Here is an 18,932-nt window from a genome sequence, read left to right on the forward strand (position 1 = left end):
CGGCGGGCTCGGGCGGCGGCGTCCGCGGAGAGTCTGGGCCGGGCGCGGCGGGGCCTTCCCCGGAGCCCGACCCCAGGCGGCGCGGGGCAGAACCCGTGCTACGGCGCAGAGCCTGCCCCAGTTGTCCCGCCGCGATCCAGGTCGCAAAGCGCGACCTCTGGGTGCTTCCAAAGCCTCACCGTTCAGGTACCCTCCTGTGGAAGGCTCACACCCTCCCTCCTGGGCTCTTTGCTGTCACTCTCTCGGCCTTTGTCTGCGGCGGCCTCTGCGTCATTCTTGTCCAAAACCAGCCACCACACTGGAGCCGGAGTGGTCTTCGGAAAAGTCGCGTCTTGTAAACCTTTGCTTGGAGTTCTTCGTGGCTTCCATTGCCTTGGTCCAGCGGCCCTGTCCCGGTCTGCCAGGCCCAGCGTGATCCGCCCACCGCTCCAGTCCCCCAGCGCCTGAGACGTGCAGGGCGCTGTGCCTGGGGCCCCTGCTACCCGGGAGCCCACCGCCTGGCAGGAGACACAGTTACCTGATGGAACAGTGATGGGTGGCGCACAGGGAGCCAGGGAGGCCTGAGACTGGAGTGGAGGGTGGGCGGCTGGCTCAGAGACCAACTCTGCCCCTCCCCCGAGTATTTCAGCATTGGGCAGCACGTATATGTGTACACGTGCAGTGGCAAGGAAAGGGGGTGCTGTTTCTTTACGAAGTTAAAATATAATTGAAAACGGGGTCACTTCAAACCTGGAGTAGAGGATGTGTGTGGCTGCTTCCCCAGCCAGTCCCTTTCCTGCCCAGGGAGTGCTCTGACCAGACCCAGACTCTGTTTTCATCTCTTGTACTTCATTCTATGTCTCTGACAAATTATTAGGGCTCTTGATATTTAACACAAGTTTTAAAATGTTTTTCAAGCCATTTTGTGCAATTAGCTTTTAGCTCTCAACAGAGACTCTGTCACTTTTTTTCTGAATATTAATCCAGTGCTGTCCACTGGGTGCCTGCGCCTGGCTCATTGAGGGGGATGCTCACGCAGTAAGCGGCATGGTGACAGTGCCCCTCCCTGTAGCGCTCACAGTCAGTGTGAGAAGGGGGTGAGTTCTGCTCAGTCACAGAGGTCCGTGTGGGTCCATTCATGGTGACTCCTAGAGAGGAGAACTCGGGAGCACCAGCAGGGTCAAGTGAGCTGTTGCAATTAGTTGTTTCTTAAAAGTTGCTTAGAGTGGGGACACTATCGGCAATTTTAGTGAGACGCTTCTGTTGGTATTTGGCTTCCCTGGTCTCTGGCCCACTGAATACCAGGGCCTCCTTCAGTCACTGACAACCAGAAGGTCCCGATGGACATCTCCAGAGGCCCTGAGGGGAGCCACTGCCGGCACGTGAGAGTCCCGGCTCGCAGGCATCGTTCCCAAAGCCGCAGCGCACAGCAGGCCCCTTGTGGTCTTAACACTTTGTGACGTGGGGTGGCTCGGCTTTTATTTCTATGACATGTAAAGTTTCGTGAAGATAGTTTTCAAACAAACGTTCACTAAGTGATTTTTCTTTAGAAGGGCTCTCTCCACCGCCTAGTATCTGTTGGAGGGGCATTCTCCTTTGGTGGTGTACACAGTGTCCTTGCCATTGACACCGCCAAGTGATCCAGCCGATGCAGGACTGTCCGCAGTCCTTGGGGAAGCTTGTGGGATGCTGGTGAAACTGATTTCTCGGATTCGAAGGGGCCGCCAAGTGGGAGAGTGCCATGTGATTCTTCTGCTCTGCTTGTGTTTTGCAGTGACTCGCTCAGCGCCCTCTGTGACGAGAGAGAGGGTGACTGGAAGTTTAGGGTGCCATCAGTGAGTCAGATCTAGTTTTCCTCGTGTAAAACCAACATTTTTGGGGTGACAGTGATTGGTCTGCTTTAAATCCCACAGCTCAGCAGCTTGGTGTGCGCAGGCTTCATGGGCAGAATCGTATTCCAGCCCCACACAGCCCTGGGGGGGTGCGCTCTTCACCCCGCTGCAGGGGACGCTCAGAGCAGAAGCGCTCCCGGCCCGCCGCCTGGCCGTGTGTGTGGCACCTCACTCCCGCAGCTGCGGTCGCTGTCAGTGCCCCCTGATTTAAAAGTACAGTGCTAGCGACCGATGCACCAGCTCATGCTTGCTGTCGCGCCTTCGTCTGTGGAGAGAGCCTGCTTCTGGCCAGGTTCGGGGGGTTGGATACTGTGAACTACGGCGCTTCCATTCGGAGACCTTGTTGTCCATGCCGCAAGATGGTGGGAGTGTGCGGTGTCTCCGCTTGATGTTATGTTTTACTCGTGTCTCGTCTTCACCGGAACTGTTAGCACAGTGGTTCATAACCTTTTTTGGGTCACAGAGCTTTCAGGAAAATTCACAGACAAATGATTTTGCCTTTGATTCCACAGGTTATTTGGTTACTGGGGACGCAGGCTAAGGACCTTGCGTAGGCACGTCGAAATGTTTATGTGAAGGCGCACGGTTTGCTCACGCGCGCTTGCTTACTCCCCTTGCATCAGCACTGCTGATGATAATGGCTAACTGGACCCGTCGGTGGGAGAACAGAAGCCCCCATGCAGGCCACTGCTCTCCCTTTGGGGGCATCGGTATAGAAGTCCCCATGCAGTCTGCTGCTGTCTGGTGGGATCTCAGTTATGGCTTTGACTCCAGTGAGTTACGTACCTAGTGGTGAGACCCCAGGACACCTGGTCAGCTGGGCAGACGGAGCCGAAGTGCAGCCCCACCCGACCCAACGCATGGGAAACGTAAAGCACGCTTAGCAAAGGCATCTGCGTGCAGGGCTAAGCTCGAGCAAGGAAAGGGATGCCCCAGGTGCCTGCGTGCAGGGCGGATGCGGAGGCGTGTGGAGCTGCAGCGGGACAGCGCAGGACCCGAGCACCGGTGTGGGCCTGATGGGCTGGAGCAGGGTCTCACTGTCCGTGCTGGGACAGGCGCAGTGGCTTACTCCTGTGCACAGTTGCCCGCATAGATCCAGGACCCCCGAAGGGCCCGGACCACCGTGTGCCAGCCGAGGGGAAAGCTCCCTGCGGGCCCTGGGCCTTGTGTGGTTGGAGTCACCCAGATTGGAGGCGGGCCCAGGCCTGCAAGTCCACAGGACACCTGCAAGCTCCCCGAGCTGACGCTTGGGCTTGCAGACTGGCTGGAGCTGGGGACAGGGTCGCCAAGGGAGCACACTCACTGAAGGCAGTTTCCAGTAAAAGGTGACAAAGCACACCAGTGAGCCCGCCAGGCGGGAGGGGTGGGTTTGCCCTGGGAACAAGCCTTCTGAAGGAGACAGTTGACAAGAGGCCCTTCTGGGGGTGACCAGGAGGCGGGGTCCTCTGGCCCACGTGATGATCAGGTTTCTCAAGGGCCTGATGTTGGCTAAGTTGATGGCTTTAAGCAGTGTTTGTTTATAGGGTTTTGTTTTCATGAATGACTTCCGTCTCACCTGCAGGAGAGCGTGTGGTGTTGTCTCCGAGCTGCAACCATGAGTGAGTTTCGAATTCACCACGATGTGAATGAGCTGCTGAGCTTGCTGCGTGTCCGTGGCGGGGATGGGGCCGAGGTTTACATCGACCTGTTGCAGAAGAACAGGACCCCGTACGTCACGACCACTGTGTCGGCACACAGCGCCAAGGTGAGTGCCTGTCCTGGCGCCGCGCTCTGTGCAGAGTTTGCCCCCCCGATGGGGCGCCCGCGGTGGTGGCAGACAGCTCTGGACAGGTGCTGTCGGTGGGCCTGGTGTTCTGCTCCGCTCGGTGCTTGTGCCGGGCCCTCCTAGCAGCTCTGGCCCCTCCCCCCGTGCCGTCTGGTGATGGGGAGCTCAGGCGTGATGGCCGTCAGCCGGACCTCAGCCCAGACTCCTCGCCACCCCTGCTCCGTAGCGGGAGGGCCGAGACTCCGCTGGCTCTCTAACTCGTGTTCACATCTTGACACAGACCTTCCTCTGGACGAGAGCGGGGCTCCTGGTATCAGCCACACGGAAATCCCTTTAAAACGGATTTTTTCTTTGTTTAAGAAAATACGTAATTCAAAATTACAGATCTGTAGTAAAAGATAACTTTGAAGTCTTTTTAAAAACAGCATAATAATGACACAAGGATGATTAGAAAAACTTACTGAGCAAAATAGAAAGTTTAGGAACACACAATTATGTTTAATTACTAGAAAGAAAGCATGATAAACGAGTAAGAAAACGTAATCCCTGGAGCTATACGGAATAACTAACTCCAGAGGGAATAGTGAAATACATGCATAAACTACTAGAAACAACATGGTTATTATTTGATCTAATACTTAGGAAGTACTCGTTAAAAAAAAACCATGCAGAAAAATGTGGTTTGACAGATTGGTTAATGAGTCTTCTTAGTTTAATTTCAGAGATACATGATTATTTAGCCTACCTGGTTTCCCTGTATTTGGGCTTTTGTGTTTAATTTTCTGGAAAGGTTTTAAAGTTCTTACTGTTACTAAATCACTTGTGTTTCTGTTTTTGAGGTTAAAATAGCAGAATTTTCTCGTACTCCAGAAGACTTCCTAAAGAAATATGATGAACTGAAATCTAAAAACACGAGGAACCTGGACCCTCTGGTGTACCTGTTGTCGAAGCTGGCGGAAGACAAGGAGGTAACCGTGCCGCGCTGGGCCCCCACGTCCGGAGCTTCCTTGCAGCGTCGGTCAGCGGGTGTTTCAACCCACAGGATTCGTGCAGTTCAGGTGACACTTCCGGGTTTGCTGTCACTGGTGCTGCTTCCCATTGCTGCCACGTTCCCGCCCCACTGTGGCATGTGCTCGTGGACTCGTCCCACCCCACCAGTGCACAGGAGGTCACGGGAACGCATTGACGGCGCGTTGGCGTGCAGATGACTCGTGGTGGTGAACACGGGGGTGTTCACGGCGCCGACCGAGGGGGCGCGACCTTTTGTTGGCTCATGCCGTGTTTTTGTCACTTTTAAGTTGTGTGCTGTGTGATACTGAGAAAAGCAGAGAGCTATGTGGCACCTGGGCAGGTCCAGGGATGAGTTAGGTCCCTTCTGCTCTGCGAGGCCCGGAGTGTGTTCAGGGTGAAGGTGCAGCCAAGTGCGCGTTGAGTGCCAGCACCGGGGTCAGACAAGGGACCGTCAGGTGCAGAGAAAGGCAGTGCCCTTGGGCAGGGAGTTGGGAATTGGCTTTTTAGACCGCTATGGGGTTCCCTTGTGAGCGGGGGACGTGGCACCTCGTGGCAAGAAGCACTGCGAGACCGGAGCATGGCTCCAGGACTGACGGGCTCCTGCCCTCGCCCTGCATGTGGCCCTTGGGGTCGGGAGAGAGCAGCGGGAGCCGTGCCGGCGGCATGACTCCGGGTCCCATGTGTGCCCAGACCCTGCAGTACCTGCAACAGAACGCAAAGGAAAGGGCCGAGCTCGCAGCCGGCAGCAGCAGCAGCTTCAGCACCCCGGCCGCCGCCTCCAAGATGTCCATGCAGGAGCTGGAGGAGCTGAGGAAGCAGCTGGGCAGCGTGGCCACGGGCTCCACCGTGCAGCAGGTGCCGTCATCTGTGCAGGGCAGGTCTGAGCACGAGACGCTGGTCAGGGCCAGCCACATGCGGACGGGGATCTTGGACTCGGGCGGGCTCACCAGAGGGGGCTCCTGACTGCCCAGGGCAGTCGCTCCGCCCTGCAGATCATCGTGGGGGTTCTGCCAATGCAAACCACAGTTCCCCGTTTCCCTCGTTGGTTTTTGACAATTTACCTTTTTAAGACTGTGCTTTATAATTTTTCTAGGCCATTTTTTTCTCTCCTGTGCCTTCTGCTTTCTCTTGGATTTGACTTCTCATCCTGCCCTGCTCTCTTGATGCAGGTCTGTCTGCTGGTGGCACTGCCCCTGTGGCCTCAGCCCGCACAGCTGTGTCCCCCTGAGGCCCACACTCTGAGCATGTGCTTGTCAAGCGCAGCAGCTCTGTGCTGGTTGGGCATGTCCTGTGTCCAGCACTTCACGCGGTCCAACACTGTGCCCCATGGGACAGATGAAACTGTGTGCTCTTTCCCCCTCCCCTCTCCTGAGCTGGCGCGTCTGGCAGCCCGGTCAGCTCTTGGCGACCAGCCCCTCAGGAGGGCCACGCCCTGTGCGTGCGCCTGGTGCTGGCCTTCCTTGGTGTGGCCCTTTCTTTCCCTCCGTGCCTTGTACCCAGGTAGGGCTGTCTGTCACTGTGGCCTCATCTCCGCCCAGCAGGTTGTGTCTAGGCAGAGTACCAGGAAGAAGTGGTTGAGGCGCCATGTGGGTGTCCCCGGGACCCGGCCTGCTCTGGCGAGCTACAGCCTGGGGCGGTGCTCTTGCTTTGCCTGTGGGCGCCACACGGACCAAGGAGACTGAGAGACTGTCTCCGTCTCTCTTGTCGCCAGCTCCCTGTACTGTGACGGGGCGTGGAGCCTTTCGTTTCATTTCTGTGCATGTTTCAGACCCTTATTACGTGCTCAGTAATTGATTTTTTCGATGCTAGTGATGTTAGTTTTAGTTTTAAGTATTTGTACTAAAAGTATATCTTTGTTTTTGTTTTTGTAAATATCTTCACCAGTCCCTGGAACTTACAAGAAAGATGCTTCGAGACAAGCTGAACAAAAAAAATTTGGGCCAGCGCCTCCCAGTCTTCCCCGCATGGGTGTACGAGCGGCCCACGCTGGTCGGGGACTTCCTGACCGGCTCAGGTGCAGGCATGGACACAGCTGTGCCTATAGGTATGCAGAGTGTTTGTTGCTAACTGCCTGCGTGCTGACACGAGGGACAGATGGCCCTGTGCTCAGATCCCGCCCCGCCTCAACAGGCAGATGTGTGAATGTGGGCGGTGTGGCGTTTGCGACGTGAACCGAGCGGTGCAATGCGATCTCATGCCATCAGGCATCCGTTTCCGGTGCCCCCAGGGGTGGGGGAGTGATCTCTTGGAGACAACTCTCTCCTGTGCTGCCTCCAGCACCCTGCACTTGGCCATCTGTCCCAGCAGGTGTCAGGGAGGACACCAAAGGTTTTGGGGCTGGGAGCCACCTGGGCCATGAGGCGTTTGGTGGCGACCCTGCTCAATGGCCTGTGACTGTCCTCAAGGCCACTGGGTGGTTGTCGGGAGCCACCTCACACTGTGTTCAGATAGGAACTGCGAGCACATCCAAGTCTTCAGAGAAAACCTTGGTGACGCAGAGCAACCCGACCGCGTGTGCTATAAGCAGGGCCGCGAGGGCGGCCCACACTGGGGCTTTTTAAGTTCCGACCATGTCCGTGGAGTGTCAGGCCCTCACCTGGGCGCAGAGCTTTCCGCCCGCTTGGCGCTCAGAGGCCCTGACGCGCCACTCTGGGCTCACCTGGCCTGCTAGGCAGGCAGCGCCTTTCCTCCAGCTGGTTTCGGAACCTCAGCCTCTGGTGCCCTGAGGGTCCGTTAATGCCGGGTGAACAGCGTAGTTCACGTCCACATACACTTGAGCAGGCGACATAGGGATGGGAGTGGAGGTGGGACTTCCAGAGGTTGGGCAGCGGGGGTGGGGGCCTTGAGGCCAGCAAGCGGCCCTAGCGGGTGTGTGCGGCCCACAGGCTCCCTGCCCCTGGCCTCCCAGGAGCTGGCCGTCGTGGAGGACCTGCTGTACGTGCTGGTGGGTGTGGACGGCAGGTGCATCGCCGCCCAGCCCCTCACCGGGAGGCAGGGCCGCACCTTCCTCGTGGACCCCAACCTGGACTTGTCCATCAAGGAGCTGGTGAACAGGATCCTCCCGGTGGCCGCCAGCTACTCCACCGTGACCAGGTAGGTGCTGGACACTGCCCCTTGAGACGCACGTGGCCTCTGGAGCCCGTCGTGACCCAGCTTCACGACTGGCACAGTTCCAAGGGCCTGGGCACGTGCAGGACCCGGCATTTGCCCCTTGGAGGACGTGACTTGGAGTGTTCAACCTCCACCTGGAGGCATAGCTGTCTCCTCAGGTGCTTGGCACGCCCCCTCCTCGCAGGTTCATTGAGGAGAAGTCCTCCTTTGAGTACGGGCAGGTGAACCACGCGTTGGCAGCCGCCATGCGGACGCTGGTGAAAGAGCACCTGATCCTGGTGACGCAGCTGGAGCAGCTGCAGAGGCAAGGCCTCCTGTCGCTGCAGAAGCTCTGGTTCTACATCCAGCCGGCCGTGCGCAGCATGGACATCCTGGCCTCCCTGGGTATGTGCCTGCGCGGCGCCTGCGGGGCCCGGGATGCGTGTGGGCGGAGTCGCTGACCGAGGGGTCTTGGCACACAAGGATGGGGCCCGGCCGCCGGTCGTCGTGAGGGCAAGGCCTCTGTGGCTTTTCGTCTTACTACTTGAGGGAGACCGGGAGGTCTTTGCTGGTAAAATATATTAGCGACTAGAGCACCTGTCCCCACGAGGAGGCCGCAGACGCGGTTCTGCCGTGGCCACCCCTGCTCGGCACTGAGCGCTGCCTCCTTGTAGCCACCTCGGTGGATAAAGGCGAGTGTGTCGGGGGCTCCACCCTGAGCCTTCTCCACGACCGGAGTGTCAACTACACGGGCGACAGCCAGGCGCAGGAGCTGTGCCTGTACCTCACCAAGGCCGCCAGCGTGCCCTACTTCGAGATTCTGGAGAAGTGGATCTACAGGGGGATCATCAACGACCCGTACAGGTAGGGCTGGGGGCAGATGGGTGTGTGGGGCACGGGGGAGGGGCAGGCAGCTGGCTCTTAAGTAGCCCGTTCTGTCACGTGGAGGACGAGAAGGTGGCCCTGTGCTTGAGGGCACAGAACATGTGTCGGCTCACAGAGAATTCTGTTACACTGAGACGTGTCAGAGTATTTTAAAAGTAAATTTGGGGTCTAGGAATAGTGTTTCTGTGCTAATGACCCAGACGACAAAGTCTGGTGTGATGAGTTTAATGAGAATAGTGTTTAAGGTCGTGGTGCTTGTAAACGGCACTTGAGGTGCGATGTGACGGTGTCTGGTCTCTGTTGGAGACGGGCACACGTGCCCCCGACCTCATGTTTTGTGGCCTCCGAGGTTCACGGTGGGAGGAAATGCTAGGTTCCAGTCAGAGGCGGTGAAAAGGAAGACCAGTCTGCTTCCCCTCCGGCTCTGTGCCCAGAGTGGGGTGGGCGGGTTTAACTCACGGGAAGTGGCCGAGGTGAGACGGCGCCCGGCCGCCCTGTGCCCTCGGCCCACCTCCCGCCGTTAGCGGCGGCTCCCGCAGCGGAAGGCGCGCGCTCGGCTGTGACCTCAGAGGCCCGCACTTTTCAGCGAGTTCATGGTGGAGGAGCACGAGCTGCAGAAGGAGAAGATCCGGGAGGACTACAACGACAAGTACTGGGACCGGCGCTACACTGTGGTGCAGCGGCAGATCCCGTCCTTCCTGCAGAAGATGGCCGGCAAGGTCCTCAGCACAGGTGGCCGTGGGCTCCCGGGTGGGCGTGCATGTGGAGGGCAGGCCCTAGCCGGGCTGCCTGTACCTGGATGCTCGGGTTGGCTTCATTTTGTCCCCTGACCGTAGGAGGCTGTCTCGCAGGTGCCCCTCCTTCCTCTTCACTGTGCAGTTTCTAGAACTGTCACCACTCACAGGGAAGCTGACGCTCTGCTCCCAACACTTGTGACACCAGATGTGTGGCTGTTCCCTACCAGCACTCAGGTCTCCTGGTCTCTGCCCCACCAGCTGGGGGCCTTACAACTCACGTCAGTCCTGATGGGAGCGACCTGGAGAGAGCGTCAGGCCCACAGGCTAAGGGCTCCCTCAGCCCCACGGGACTGCCCCCACCTACGTGCCGATCGCAAGCAGCAGGTCCCAGGTCACCCCCAACTTCTGTCTGACTTGGCTACAAATTGGGGGTTCCCACAGCCCCTCCCGGGTTCTGTCCGTTCGCTACGTGGCTCGCAGAACTCAGGGAAACACACGTCTGCGGGTTTATTATATCGTAGAGGACGTGGTCAAGGGCAGAGGCGAGCGGCCAGGTGAGCAGGTGTGTGGGGTGAGGCCTGGGGGGTCCCGAGCATGGGAGCTTCTGTCCCCGTGGAGTTGGGGTGTGCCACGCTTCCCGCGTGGATGGGCTCGCCACCCGGAAGCTCCCAGAAGCCTTTGTAGCGTTCCTGAAGGCCCCATCGCATAGGCATGTCGGTTAAATCCCTGCCTTTGGTGACTGATTCTGTCCCCCACTCTTCTCCCCTCCCCTGATGTGAGGGTGGGGCTGAAAGTCACAGCCCTCTGATTTGAGGCTGGTTCTTTTTGCCACCAGCCCTAGGGGCTGCTAGTCACCTCATTAGCATAAACCCAGCTGTGGTCAGAGGGGCTTAGGAATCACAACAAAATTCCAGGGGCTTTCGGAGCTTGGTCTAGGAACAGGCACGGAGACCCAACACGCTTTCCTTGTTAGGTCTCAGTATCACACAGCACGATAGCCAATGCCATGGGCATGGGCTCCTCTGGGCTGACTGTTCTTGGTCACCGCCACTGGGGGGAGTTGTGTGAGGACAGGCTGCCAGGGCCTGGCAGTTTGGCTCTGAGCTCAGCCGTTTGGGACAGGCTGGGGTGACTTAGAATCTGGTTCTCCTGTGGTGTCTGCTATTGCTGAGAAAAATCCTCGAGTCACAGCAGACCACAGCGGTGGCTTCCCGCGCCCCCTGCCGGTGACAGCGTGCTCTCCGCTGAGGACAGAGCAGGCTCCCAAAACCGGACTCCAGTGTGGTCTCCCTCCAGCTGCGCCTGGGCCCCGCCCCCCAGCTGCAGGCGGGCAGGTTACTGCCCCCAAAACGCAGTCTCATCTGCCCCCTGTCTTGACAGGAAAATACCTAAACGTGGTGAGAGAGTGCGGTCACGACGTCACCTGCCCAGTGGCCAAAGAGGTCATCTACACGTTGAAGGAGCGGGCGTACGTGGAGCAGATTGAGACAGCCTTTAACTACGCCAGCCGGGTGCTGCTGGACTTCCTGATGGAGGAGCAGGAGCTGGTGGCGCACCTGCGGTACGTGCCGGCCCCAGGCGCCCAGCGCCGCCACGACCGCTCTGTGTGCCCCCGTGCTGGTAGCATGACCTGGCGCCGTGGTCCGAGCCCCTGCGGGGGACCGCTGTCCACTTTGGCTCCTCTGAAGCTGACGCCCAGTCATAGTCGCTCTCGCGGAGCGCCGCGGGTGTGGCCACGGCTCGCCCCGCCTCAGCCCTCAGCTGGGCTGCCTCCTCCAGAGCTGCGCTGTCCTGGGGGCCAGGAGGCCGGCTGACCTCTGCCCCTCACCTCCTCCCCCACAGGTCCATCAAGCGCTACTTCCTGATGGACCAGGGGGACTTCTTTGTGCACTTCATGGACCTGACGGAGGAGGAGCTGAAGAAGCCGGTGGACGACATCACGCCCACACGCCTGGAGGCGCTGCTGGAGCTGGCCTTGCGCATGAGCACCGCCAACACGGACCCCTTCAAGGACGACCTGGAGGTGGGCGGCAACGCCTGCGCCGGGGCTGGGCGGGTGCCGGGGCTTTCCTTCACGGCGTGGTGACTCGGCGGTGTCCGTGTTGGCCCCGTCTGGTTGGGGCGCACAGCCCTTCAGTGTGCTGTGGGGTTCGGCTTGATGGTGTCCTGGAGGCTGTCTGCGTCTGCGGTCACCGGGGACTTTTCCTGCAGTGCCCGGTGGCCGTGTTCCGGGGAGCGCGGCCTCTTCTGGGTCCTAGCGTTTCGGGGGGAGGGGCGGGTGCTCCTCAGTGCTTAGTAGAGTCCACAGTGGAGCCGGCTGGCCCCGGGCTCTGTTGTCTCCAGTAGCTACTGTACTCTTTTGTCCTTTGTCCTTCGTGATGGTCCTTGTCGTTACTTTTCATCACGTCATTCTTTTCATCAGTTTACAGGGACTCTGTCACACTGTCCCTGTTGCGTAGTTGGCACTTAACAAACATTTGAATAAATTAACATCGCCTGATGGCTCTTACATTTTCACCAGATGTGCTCTCTACGTTGACATGGGCCTGGCGCTCGCTTGGTAAAGGTTTGAATCCTAGGGACCCAGGGTCCCTGCCTTGCCCTCGTGGCTTCTCGTTTGTGCTTTCGGGTTCCTTTTAAAGTGATTTCTTTCCCGTAGTGGATTGATTTTTGAATTAGGACTTATCAGACATTTGGTTTTCTCTAAGCAGCTTCCGATATTTAGACTCTGTAGAAGATCCTCATCCAGCCCTGGATTTGCTTTCTGGCTCTGACGCAGAGGCGGGGTGGGCTGGGGCGAGTGGCAGTTCAGGGCATGATCCTTTTTTTCACGATAAATCCTCAGTTAAAACCAAAGCATTTTCAGTTGTTGTCAGCATGCTGTGTTCCAGGTGTGCAGCGTGGGGTCGGACACTCACACCTTGCGTGGCAGTCACACTGGCACTGTCTGTCCCCCAGATCGACCTGATGCCTCACGACCTCGTCACGCAGCTGCTGCGAGTTCTGGCCATCGAGACCAAGCAGGAGAAGGCACTGGTCCACGCCGACCCCACCGAGCTCACGCTGAGCGGCCTGGAGGCCTTCTCTTTCGACTACGTAGTCAAGTGGCCCCTGTCACTGATTATTAACAGGTGGGCCCCAGCCCCTGGGGTGAGGGCGCCGGCTTCAGCAGGTAGTCGTTTGGGTTTGTCAGGGAAAAAGGGTCGTGCCTGCCGGCGGCTGACCCGCTCTGTGCGTTCAAGGGGCTCCCTGCACCGGTCATGTCCCGTGGGGTCCCCGACGGCCCAGCAGGCAGGGCGCAGAACCGTGTCAGCGGCCTCGCAGCCAGCTGTTGTCTGGTGCCAGCGACCACCACCAGCTGCCGCCCTGTCCCCCGCAGGAAAGCCCTGACCCGCTACCAGATGCTGTTCCGGCACCTGTTCTACTGTAAGCACGTGGAGCGACAGCTGTGCAACGTCTGGGTCAGCAACAAAACCGCCAAGCAGCGCTCACTGCACTCCGCCAAGTGGTGCGTCCGCGCTCGCCTCCCGCTCCGCACGGGCAGAGGTTTGGTGACGCACGTAACAGCCATTTGTCACGTGTCGCATGGCAGTGCGGGCAGTCGCTGACCGCAAGGGATGCGGGTCTGTCCCTTGGCCCCTGCTCAGCCCTTTGGGATGGCGGGTCAGTCTGAGCGAGAGCCCCCTGGGGCCCTGGAGCCCCTCACGGTCAGGGCGCACGGGGGCGCTCTGTCTCCACCCGTGACCGGCTACTGTCCAGCTGCGGGAGCAGCGTCATGCGTGGCGCTCAGGGCAGGCGCACATGCTGTGGCAGGGTTTGTCAGACACTGGAGCAGCCCGGCCCCTCTGTGACATCCTCACACTCACCCAGGTTTGCAGGCGCCTTCACTCTGCGACAGCGGATGCTGAATTTTGTCCAGAACATCCAGTACTACATGATGTTCGAAGTGATGGAGCCGACCTGGCACGTCCTTGAGAGGAACCTGAGATCCGTGAGTTCTGCCTTCACATGCCGTGGCCCTGAAAAGGCTCAGCGCCGACTGGCGTGTCTTTGCGGGGAAGGCGCTGGCTCAGGTGTCAGTCCCCGTGCAGAGGGGGGTCGGCCCCAGGAGGCGGCGGCCAGGCCTGCGCACGTGCGTGCAACGAAGCGGTGTGGGCGTGCCCGCGGTACTGCGTTTGGGGGCGCCCCAGCATCGAGCCGTTAGAGTAGCGTAGGCACCGTGCCCTCTGGAGGAGCCCTCAGCTCTCAGAGCTGGGCCCCAGCACCCCGCCAGCACATTCTGGGCCCTCTGGGACCTCAGCCTGAAACCAGCTGTCACCAGATTCCAGAAGCAGCACTTCCTTCTCGAGTCCTGTCTTGCAGAGTCAAAACCGTGGACTTTTGGGGCGTGTTCAGTGTCATTTTCTTTTAGCGGTAGTTGGAAGATTTCCCCTCAAAAGAACGCAGGGTCACTTAGCCACAGAAACGGAACAGGCAGGCAGGGCTGGAAGCGCAGCCGTGCCTGCACGGTCAGCGTCTGACACAGGCCGCTCTCGGGCAGGCCTCGAACATCGATGACGTGCTGGGCCACCACACGAGCTTCCTGGACAGCTGCCTGAAGGACTGCATGCTGACCAACCCCGAGCTGCTCAGGGTCTTCTCCAAGCTCATGTCCGTGTGCGTCATGTTCACCAACTGCATGCAGGTGCGCCCCGCACACCGCCCTCCCTGCTCTGCCGGCTGCTGTCGCCGAGCGTCGTCCTGAGCCCGGCTGGGGGGCTGAGGAGGGGGGCCGCCACAGGGTCTGTCCAGGCGGTTTTCTGAACGCCTTACGTTCCTTTTGTTAGAACCTGAGTTGTTTGATTCCATTTTTCTTGGGCACCTATTCCAAGCAGCCACCCAGACGTCAAGAAATTCGTGTCAGGCAGCAGGAGGGGTGACACGGGGCCTCGCCAGGGCTCACTGGGGCGTCTGAGCCGGTGGGGCTAGCGGGAGAGCTGGTGACAGGACAGGAGCATGTGAACCCGAGTTCTCAGATGTTTAGGAGTCATCTGAGGTTGCAAACAGGTGACCCCACAAGAAGAAACTTCCCGGAAGATAGGTTTGTGAGTTCTACCCACAGAGTGCCAACGGCAGTGCCCGTCTGCGGCCTTCCCGGGGGCTGCCACGTCCCCGGTCCGTGGTGGCCGGACGCAGGGGCGTGTCTCCCTGGGAGCTGGTGGGCATCACTAAGGGAGCGTTTCCTCCCGCACAGCGGTTTACGCAGAGCATGAAGCTGGATGGCGAGCTGGGCCGCCCGGCGCTGGAGCACGGCACCATGCTGGGGCCGCCCACCGAGGCCGAGCGGGCCGAGGAGCGTGCCCGGAAGGAGCTGGCCCGGAAGGTGTGTGGCCTTGCGGGTGGTGCGGGCCCGGCACCTTCACAGGAGACCTGACTGTGCTGTGGACCAGCCCATGGCTCCTTCCCCTGCTGTCTCCCTTCGGACTAAACGGCCACCTCAGAACTGGGTTGTTTGCAAGGTGGGGTTGTGTCCAGGGCTGAGCCGTAGGGACACTCAGCGGAGGGATCCCTGACGGGGGAGGGGGCACCAGCGTGGGCCGCACAGCGTCGGCCAACAAGTGTGTGTGCGTGTCCTGCGGTCTCAGGAATTTTTATGGTGCCTCAATTTTATGTTTTTTATCACTTGAAAACTTTTCGAAACTCATTCTGCTCTTTGAAAACAAAAGAGGGAGGGAGGGAGGGTGGGTGGACAGGCCGGGGTGCTGGCAGGCACAGCTGGGCCCAGTGTCCGTGCCAGGCTTACCGTGCCCGGCCATGTCTTCCAGCATCTGGCAGAGCACGCGGACACACCTCAGCTGGCCTCCGGCTTCGAGGCCACCATCAGTAAGTTCGATAAGAATTTCTCGGCCCATCTGCTTGACCTTCTGGCCCGACTGAGCGTCTATAGCACCAGCGACTGTGAGCACGGCATGGCCAGCGTCATCTCCAGGTGGGCACAGGCAGCTGGCCCTCCCTACGTGCATCCCGAGAGGCGGGGCCGAGGCCTCCCTGATGGCCCCCCGCCCTGCTGCCCTCCCCCACCTTCACCCCTACCCTCAGGGCACCACAGATGGGGGCAGGTCAGGTCTGCTCAGGCCTGAGGGTGTCTGTCCGTGGCTTCCTTATGCTGCTGCTGGTCACTCGTCACTCCTTGCAGTGATAGTGCACGTGTGTACTGCTGTGTCTTCCCTGGTGTGTGACATTTGTGTGTGTGTGTGTGTGTTTGCTGGTGTGTTCACTGCTGTGTGTACTCACCAGGACGTGTCCGGCCGCTCAGCAGCCCCCACCCGGCCTGTGCTGGGCCCCGTCATAGGCCAGCCTCGTGCACCGCCGTGCTCTCTGAGCCAGGACCCAGGAGCCCTGGGCGGTGCGCAGTGCAGTGTCACCCCCGTTTAGGGGAGCAGTGAGGAGGCGGCTGAGGGGATGGGGCCGACCGTGCTGGCCGAGGCGGCACTCACCAAGGCTTCCAGGTTTGGGCCCCTGGGGCTGGCCGCGCCTCCCACATCGTCACCACCTTTGAGGGTGCGACGGTGCAGTCCTGGGGGGCACACCCCATGACGCTGGCAGCCAGCGTGCAGGTCCCAGGGGTGAGCAGGCGTGGACAGAACCTGGGGGTCCTGGTGGGGAGACCTGTGCCTCAGAATAGAACTGTACGTGGTGCCAGGGCCAGCGGGTCCCGCTGCCCCACACAGCCTGGCCTCGCCCCGGACACCCGGCTCCTCTACAGGAAGCCCATGGATCTGCTGTCCCCAGTCCCCACAGCGGGGCTGTCCTCACCCCGGGAAGTTGCCACCCACAGGCGGACGTCCTGGGCACAGGGATTTAGAGGTGCCTCAGCCTGTGCCACCACCAGGCCCCTGCTGCTGGCACAGCTGGGTGATGAGAGCTGCACGTGTGGGGCACGGTCTGCCTGAGCGTCCAGTCGGAGGCCTGGGCGGCCTGCGTTCCGCTTTCACGTCTTTCACTGCGATCTCAGTGCTGCTTGAGCCAGTACAGGCTGCGTGGGACCTCAGGCATGTGCACACGTGTGCACGTGTGGGTGTGCGTGTGCACATGTGCTGGTGGCTCAAGTGCCCCTTGTACCCGATGCAGATCTGATCCCTCACCCGTGGGGTGGAACGGGATCTCCCCGCGTGCCCGCCCCAGGGGGGGCACTTCCACGCCCCGGCATCCCCACAGGAGAGACCCCAGCCTGCCCTCACCCTGCAGGCTCGACTTCAACGGCTTCTACACGGAGCGCCTGGAGCGCCTGTCTGCAGAGAGGAGCCAGAAGGTGGCCCCCCATGTGCCCGTCCCGCGGGGGCCCCCGGCACCAGCGCCCAGGGTCGCCGTCACCGCGCAGTGAGGCCCTCAGGGCCCTGCACCTGCCACAGCTGAGGGGAGGACCCAGTGGGCCCGTGGGCGCGGAGAGTGAACGAACCCGAAGCTTCTCATCACACTCCTGGCTGTGTGTGTCGTGCATGTCACTGGCGATTGAGTGTGAGGTCTGAACGTGGTCTGTGTTCAGCTTTCCTCCCGCAGGGCTGGGTTTTGCCCAGCAGTGCTGCCCAGACAGCGCTGTCCCCACAGCGTGCCTACCTGTGGGCTCTCGTAAATGGAGCAGCGGTACTTCTTTGGTTTATGGTTTTTGGTCTCAAATAAAAACAAAACGAAAACAGCATTCGGGCAGTATCAAGATAACTACCAAGATACCTTACAGGTGGAGACTGGCTTCTGCCTGCCATCTGTATGTCCACTCCTGGTCCAGGGGGACAGGAGTCGGGCTTTGTTCCTGGCGCTAGGGAGCAGCAGCTCCCCATCCTGCATCCTGGTCAGGGCTGCAGGGCGGGCAGGTCATGAGGCACGCCCAGCGAGGAGCATCCTGGGGCTGTGACTGAGTCCACTGTCCCCTTAGGCTGTCCCTGGTGGGGCTGGGGCAGGACGCTAAGTCGGTGTGTTCTGCCCCACCCTGCTTCATAAACCTGTGGCTCCCCCTTGGGAAGTCACCTGCTTTCCCAATTTAGCAGTAGGTGGCACGCCAGCCTTGGGTGTGTAGCTGCTGTGAACACCACTGATCCACTCTGCTGGTATTCCCAGCAGCTGCTCCTTTCTGCTGAATTTTGCAAGTTATTTTCAAAATTTAGTTCAAATCACCTGGTCCTGGTATTTTTGGCAGATGAGGATCAAAAAACAGAAGCAGCCTGGGGCAAGGGTTAGGTGGTGCTCAGCCTGGGCTGCTGCCTTGCAGGGCTGGGCAAGCCACAAGCTGCTTGCTTTTCTAATCTATAACACGAGCAGGAGCAGCCAGGCTTATCTGCCAACTCAGATAAGTCAGGTTGCACAGTCACGGGGTTACGCAAGGCAGGGACTGCACAGGAACCCACTGGCCCGCAGGGCAGGCCCTCTTGTCTGGCCCCGAGGCCCGGAAACCCAGTCCCTGTCCTGGGCTCTGGGCAGTGACTTCCCACCTCCAGGTGGTGACGGCACCGGGAGCATCCAGCGGCACCTGGAGTGGTTGGTGGGGACACGTTAGGTGTGTCCTGTACACTGGAGGGGGTTCACTTGTCGCAGGAGTGGCTCTGCCCGCCCGCGTTGGTCCTGGCAGCTGCTGGGAAGTCCCTGTCGGTGAGCACAAGGGTCTGGCCAGCTCACAGTGGCTTGTACAGGACATATGGCCCTCAAACATCCGACTAAGGTGTCAGAGCACCGGGAGTGGGAATTTGTGTGGCCCCAGGGATGGAAGCTCTCGGGCCAGCACCTGTGCTGCCCAGGAGCCGCGCCCAAGATGCCCAAGCCTGCACTAGTCCCCCTGCCTCCTCTTCACTGGCCCACTGAACCTTAACCTCTGGTCTGGAACTGCCCATGGACACCACACTTGCCCTCAGCCATGGCCATCCTAGGGAGTGTGTCAGGGATGCAGCTCAAACCCCTCAGGCTGCGAAGGGCAAACCCACTTGGCCAGCTGAAAGAAGCCTGGGTCCCCTGGTGACAGGGACCCAGTTGGGGAAGCCTGGATGTCAGGCTGAAGTGGGTGGCCCCTGCCCCCAGGACAGGGAGGGTAGAAACCAGGGGGTGCTACCAGTGGGCAGGCAGTCCCCACCACCTCTTGAGGAGATGCAGGCCTTGTCCTCAGGAACCCTGTGGACAAGCCTTCTGGGAGAGGCCTCCACCCCCTGTGAAGGTGAGGTGTACGCATTGCTTGTCCCCTGGAGGAACACTATCGTCACAGGATGGCGAGGATGGGGGGTGGGGCGGAACACCCCCATGTGGCTGCGGGAGCTCTCTCTTCCCCAGGAAGTCGGAGGGCACATGCCCACCTCTGGCCAACCCCCAGACAGCCTTGCACAAGTCACTTCCCCTCCGAGTCAGCCTGGCTGGCCACTTCCCCTTGCAGGCACCGTGGTAGGGAGGGGCTCGGGCCAGTGTGCTCACCTGGCTTCCTGTTAATTTGGGTCACAGTGTCAAGCTTTTCCATATACTGGACAACAGACATGGGCCAAGAGTCCCCCAGGGACGAGAAGTAGCCACAGGGGTACCAAACTGCCCCTGGGAGGAGGATGTTGGGGCGGGGCGGGG

The 18,932-nt window shown here is 59.9% G+C and overlaps 1 protein-coding gene across 2 annotated transcripts; it reads left to right on the forward strand.

Annotated features, from left to right (window-relative positions):
* Positions 1-19: 19 nt before the first annotated feature.
* TUBGCP2 (tubulin gamma complex component 2) lies at positions 20-17,037 on the forward strand. Of its 2 annotated transcripts, none has more exons than XM_039835951.1 (18): positions 20-186; positions 3,433-3,615; positions 4,476-4,694; positions 5,338-5,502; positions 6,532-6,691; positions 7,533-7,740; positions 7,943-8,142; positions 8,412-8,601; positions 9,209-9,354; positions 10,740-10,920; positions 11,202-11,382; positions 12,318-12,490; positions 12,739-12,867; positions 13,230-13,350; positions 13,900-14,043; positions 14,593-14,721; positions 15,164-15,327; positions 16,587-17,037. In XM_039835951.1, exons 2-18 carry the CDS (start codon positions 3,466-3,468, stop codon positions 16,720-16,722), a joined length of 2,796 nt encoding a protein of 931 aa, XP_039691885.1. In that variant the 5' UTR covers positions 20-186; positions 3,433-3,465; the 3' UTR covers positions 16,723-17,037. The 2 variants fall into 2 exon arrangements, with proteins under 2 accessions (XP_039691885.1, XP_039691886.1); XM_039835952.1 differs by having other exon boundaries at positions 23-186; positions 4,476-4,604.
* Positions 17,038-18,932: the final 1,895 nt, after the last annotated feature.

This window comes from Pteropus medius, unplaced genomic scaffold (genome assembly GCF_902729225.1).
Source record: "Pteropus medius unplaced genomic scaffold, Ma_sr-lr_union100, whole genome shotgun sequence".
NCBI lineage: Eukaryota > Metazoa > Chordata > Mammalia > Chiroptera > Pteropodidae > Pteropus > Pteropus medius.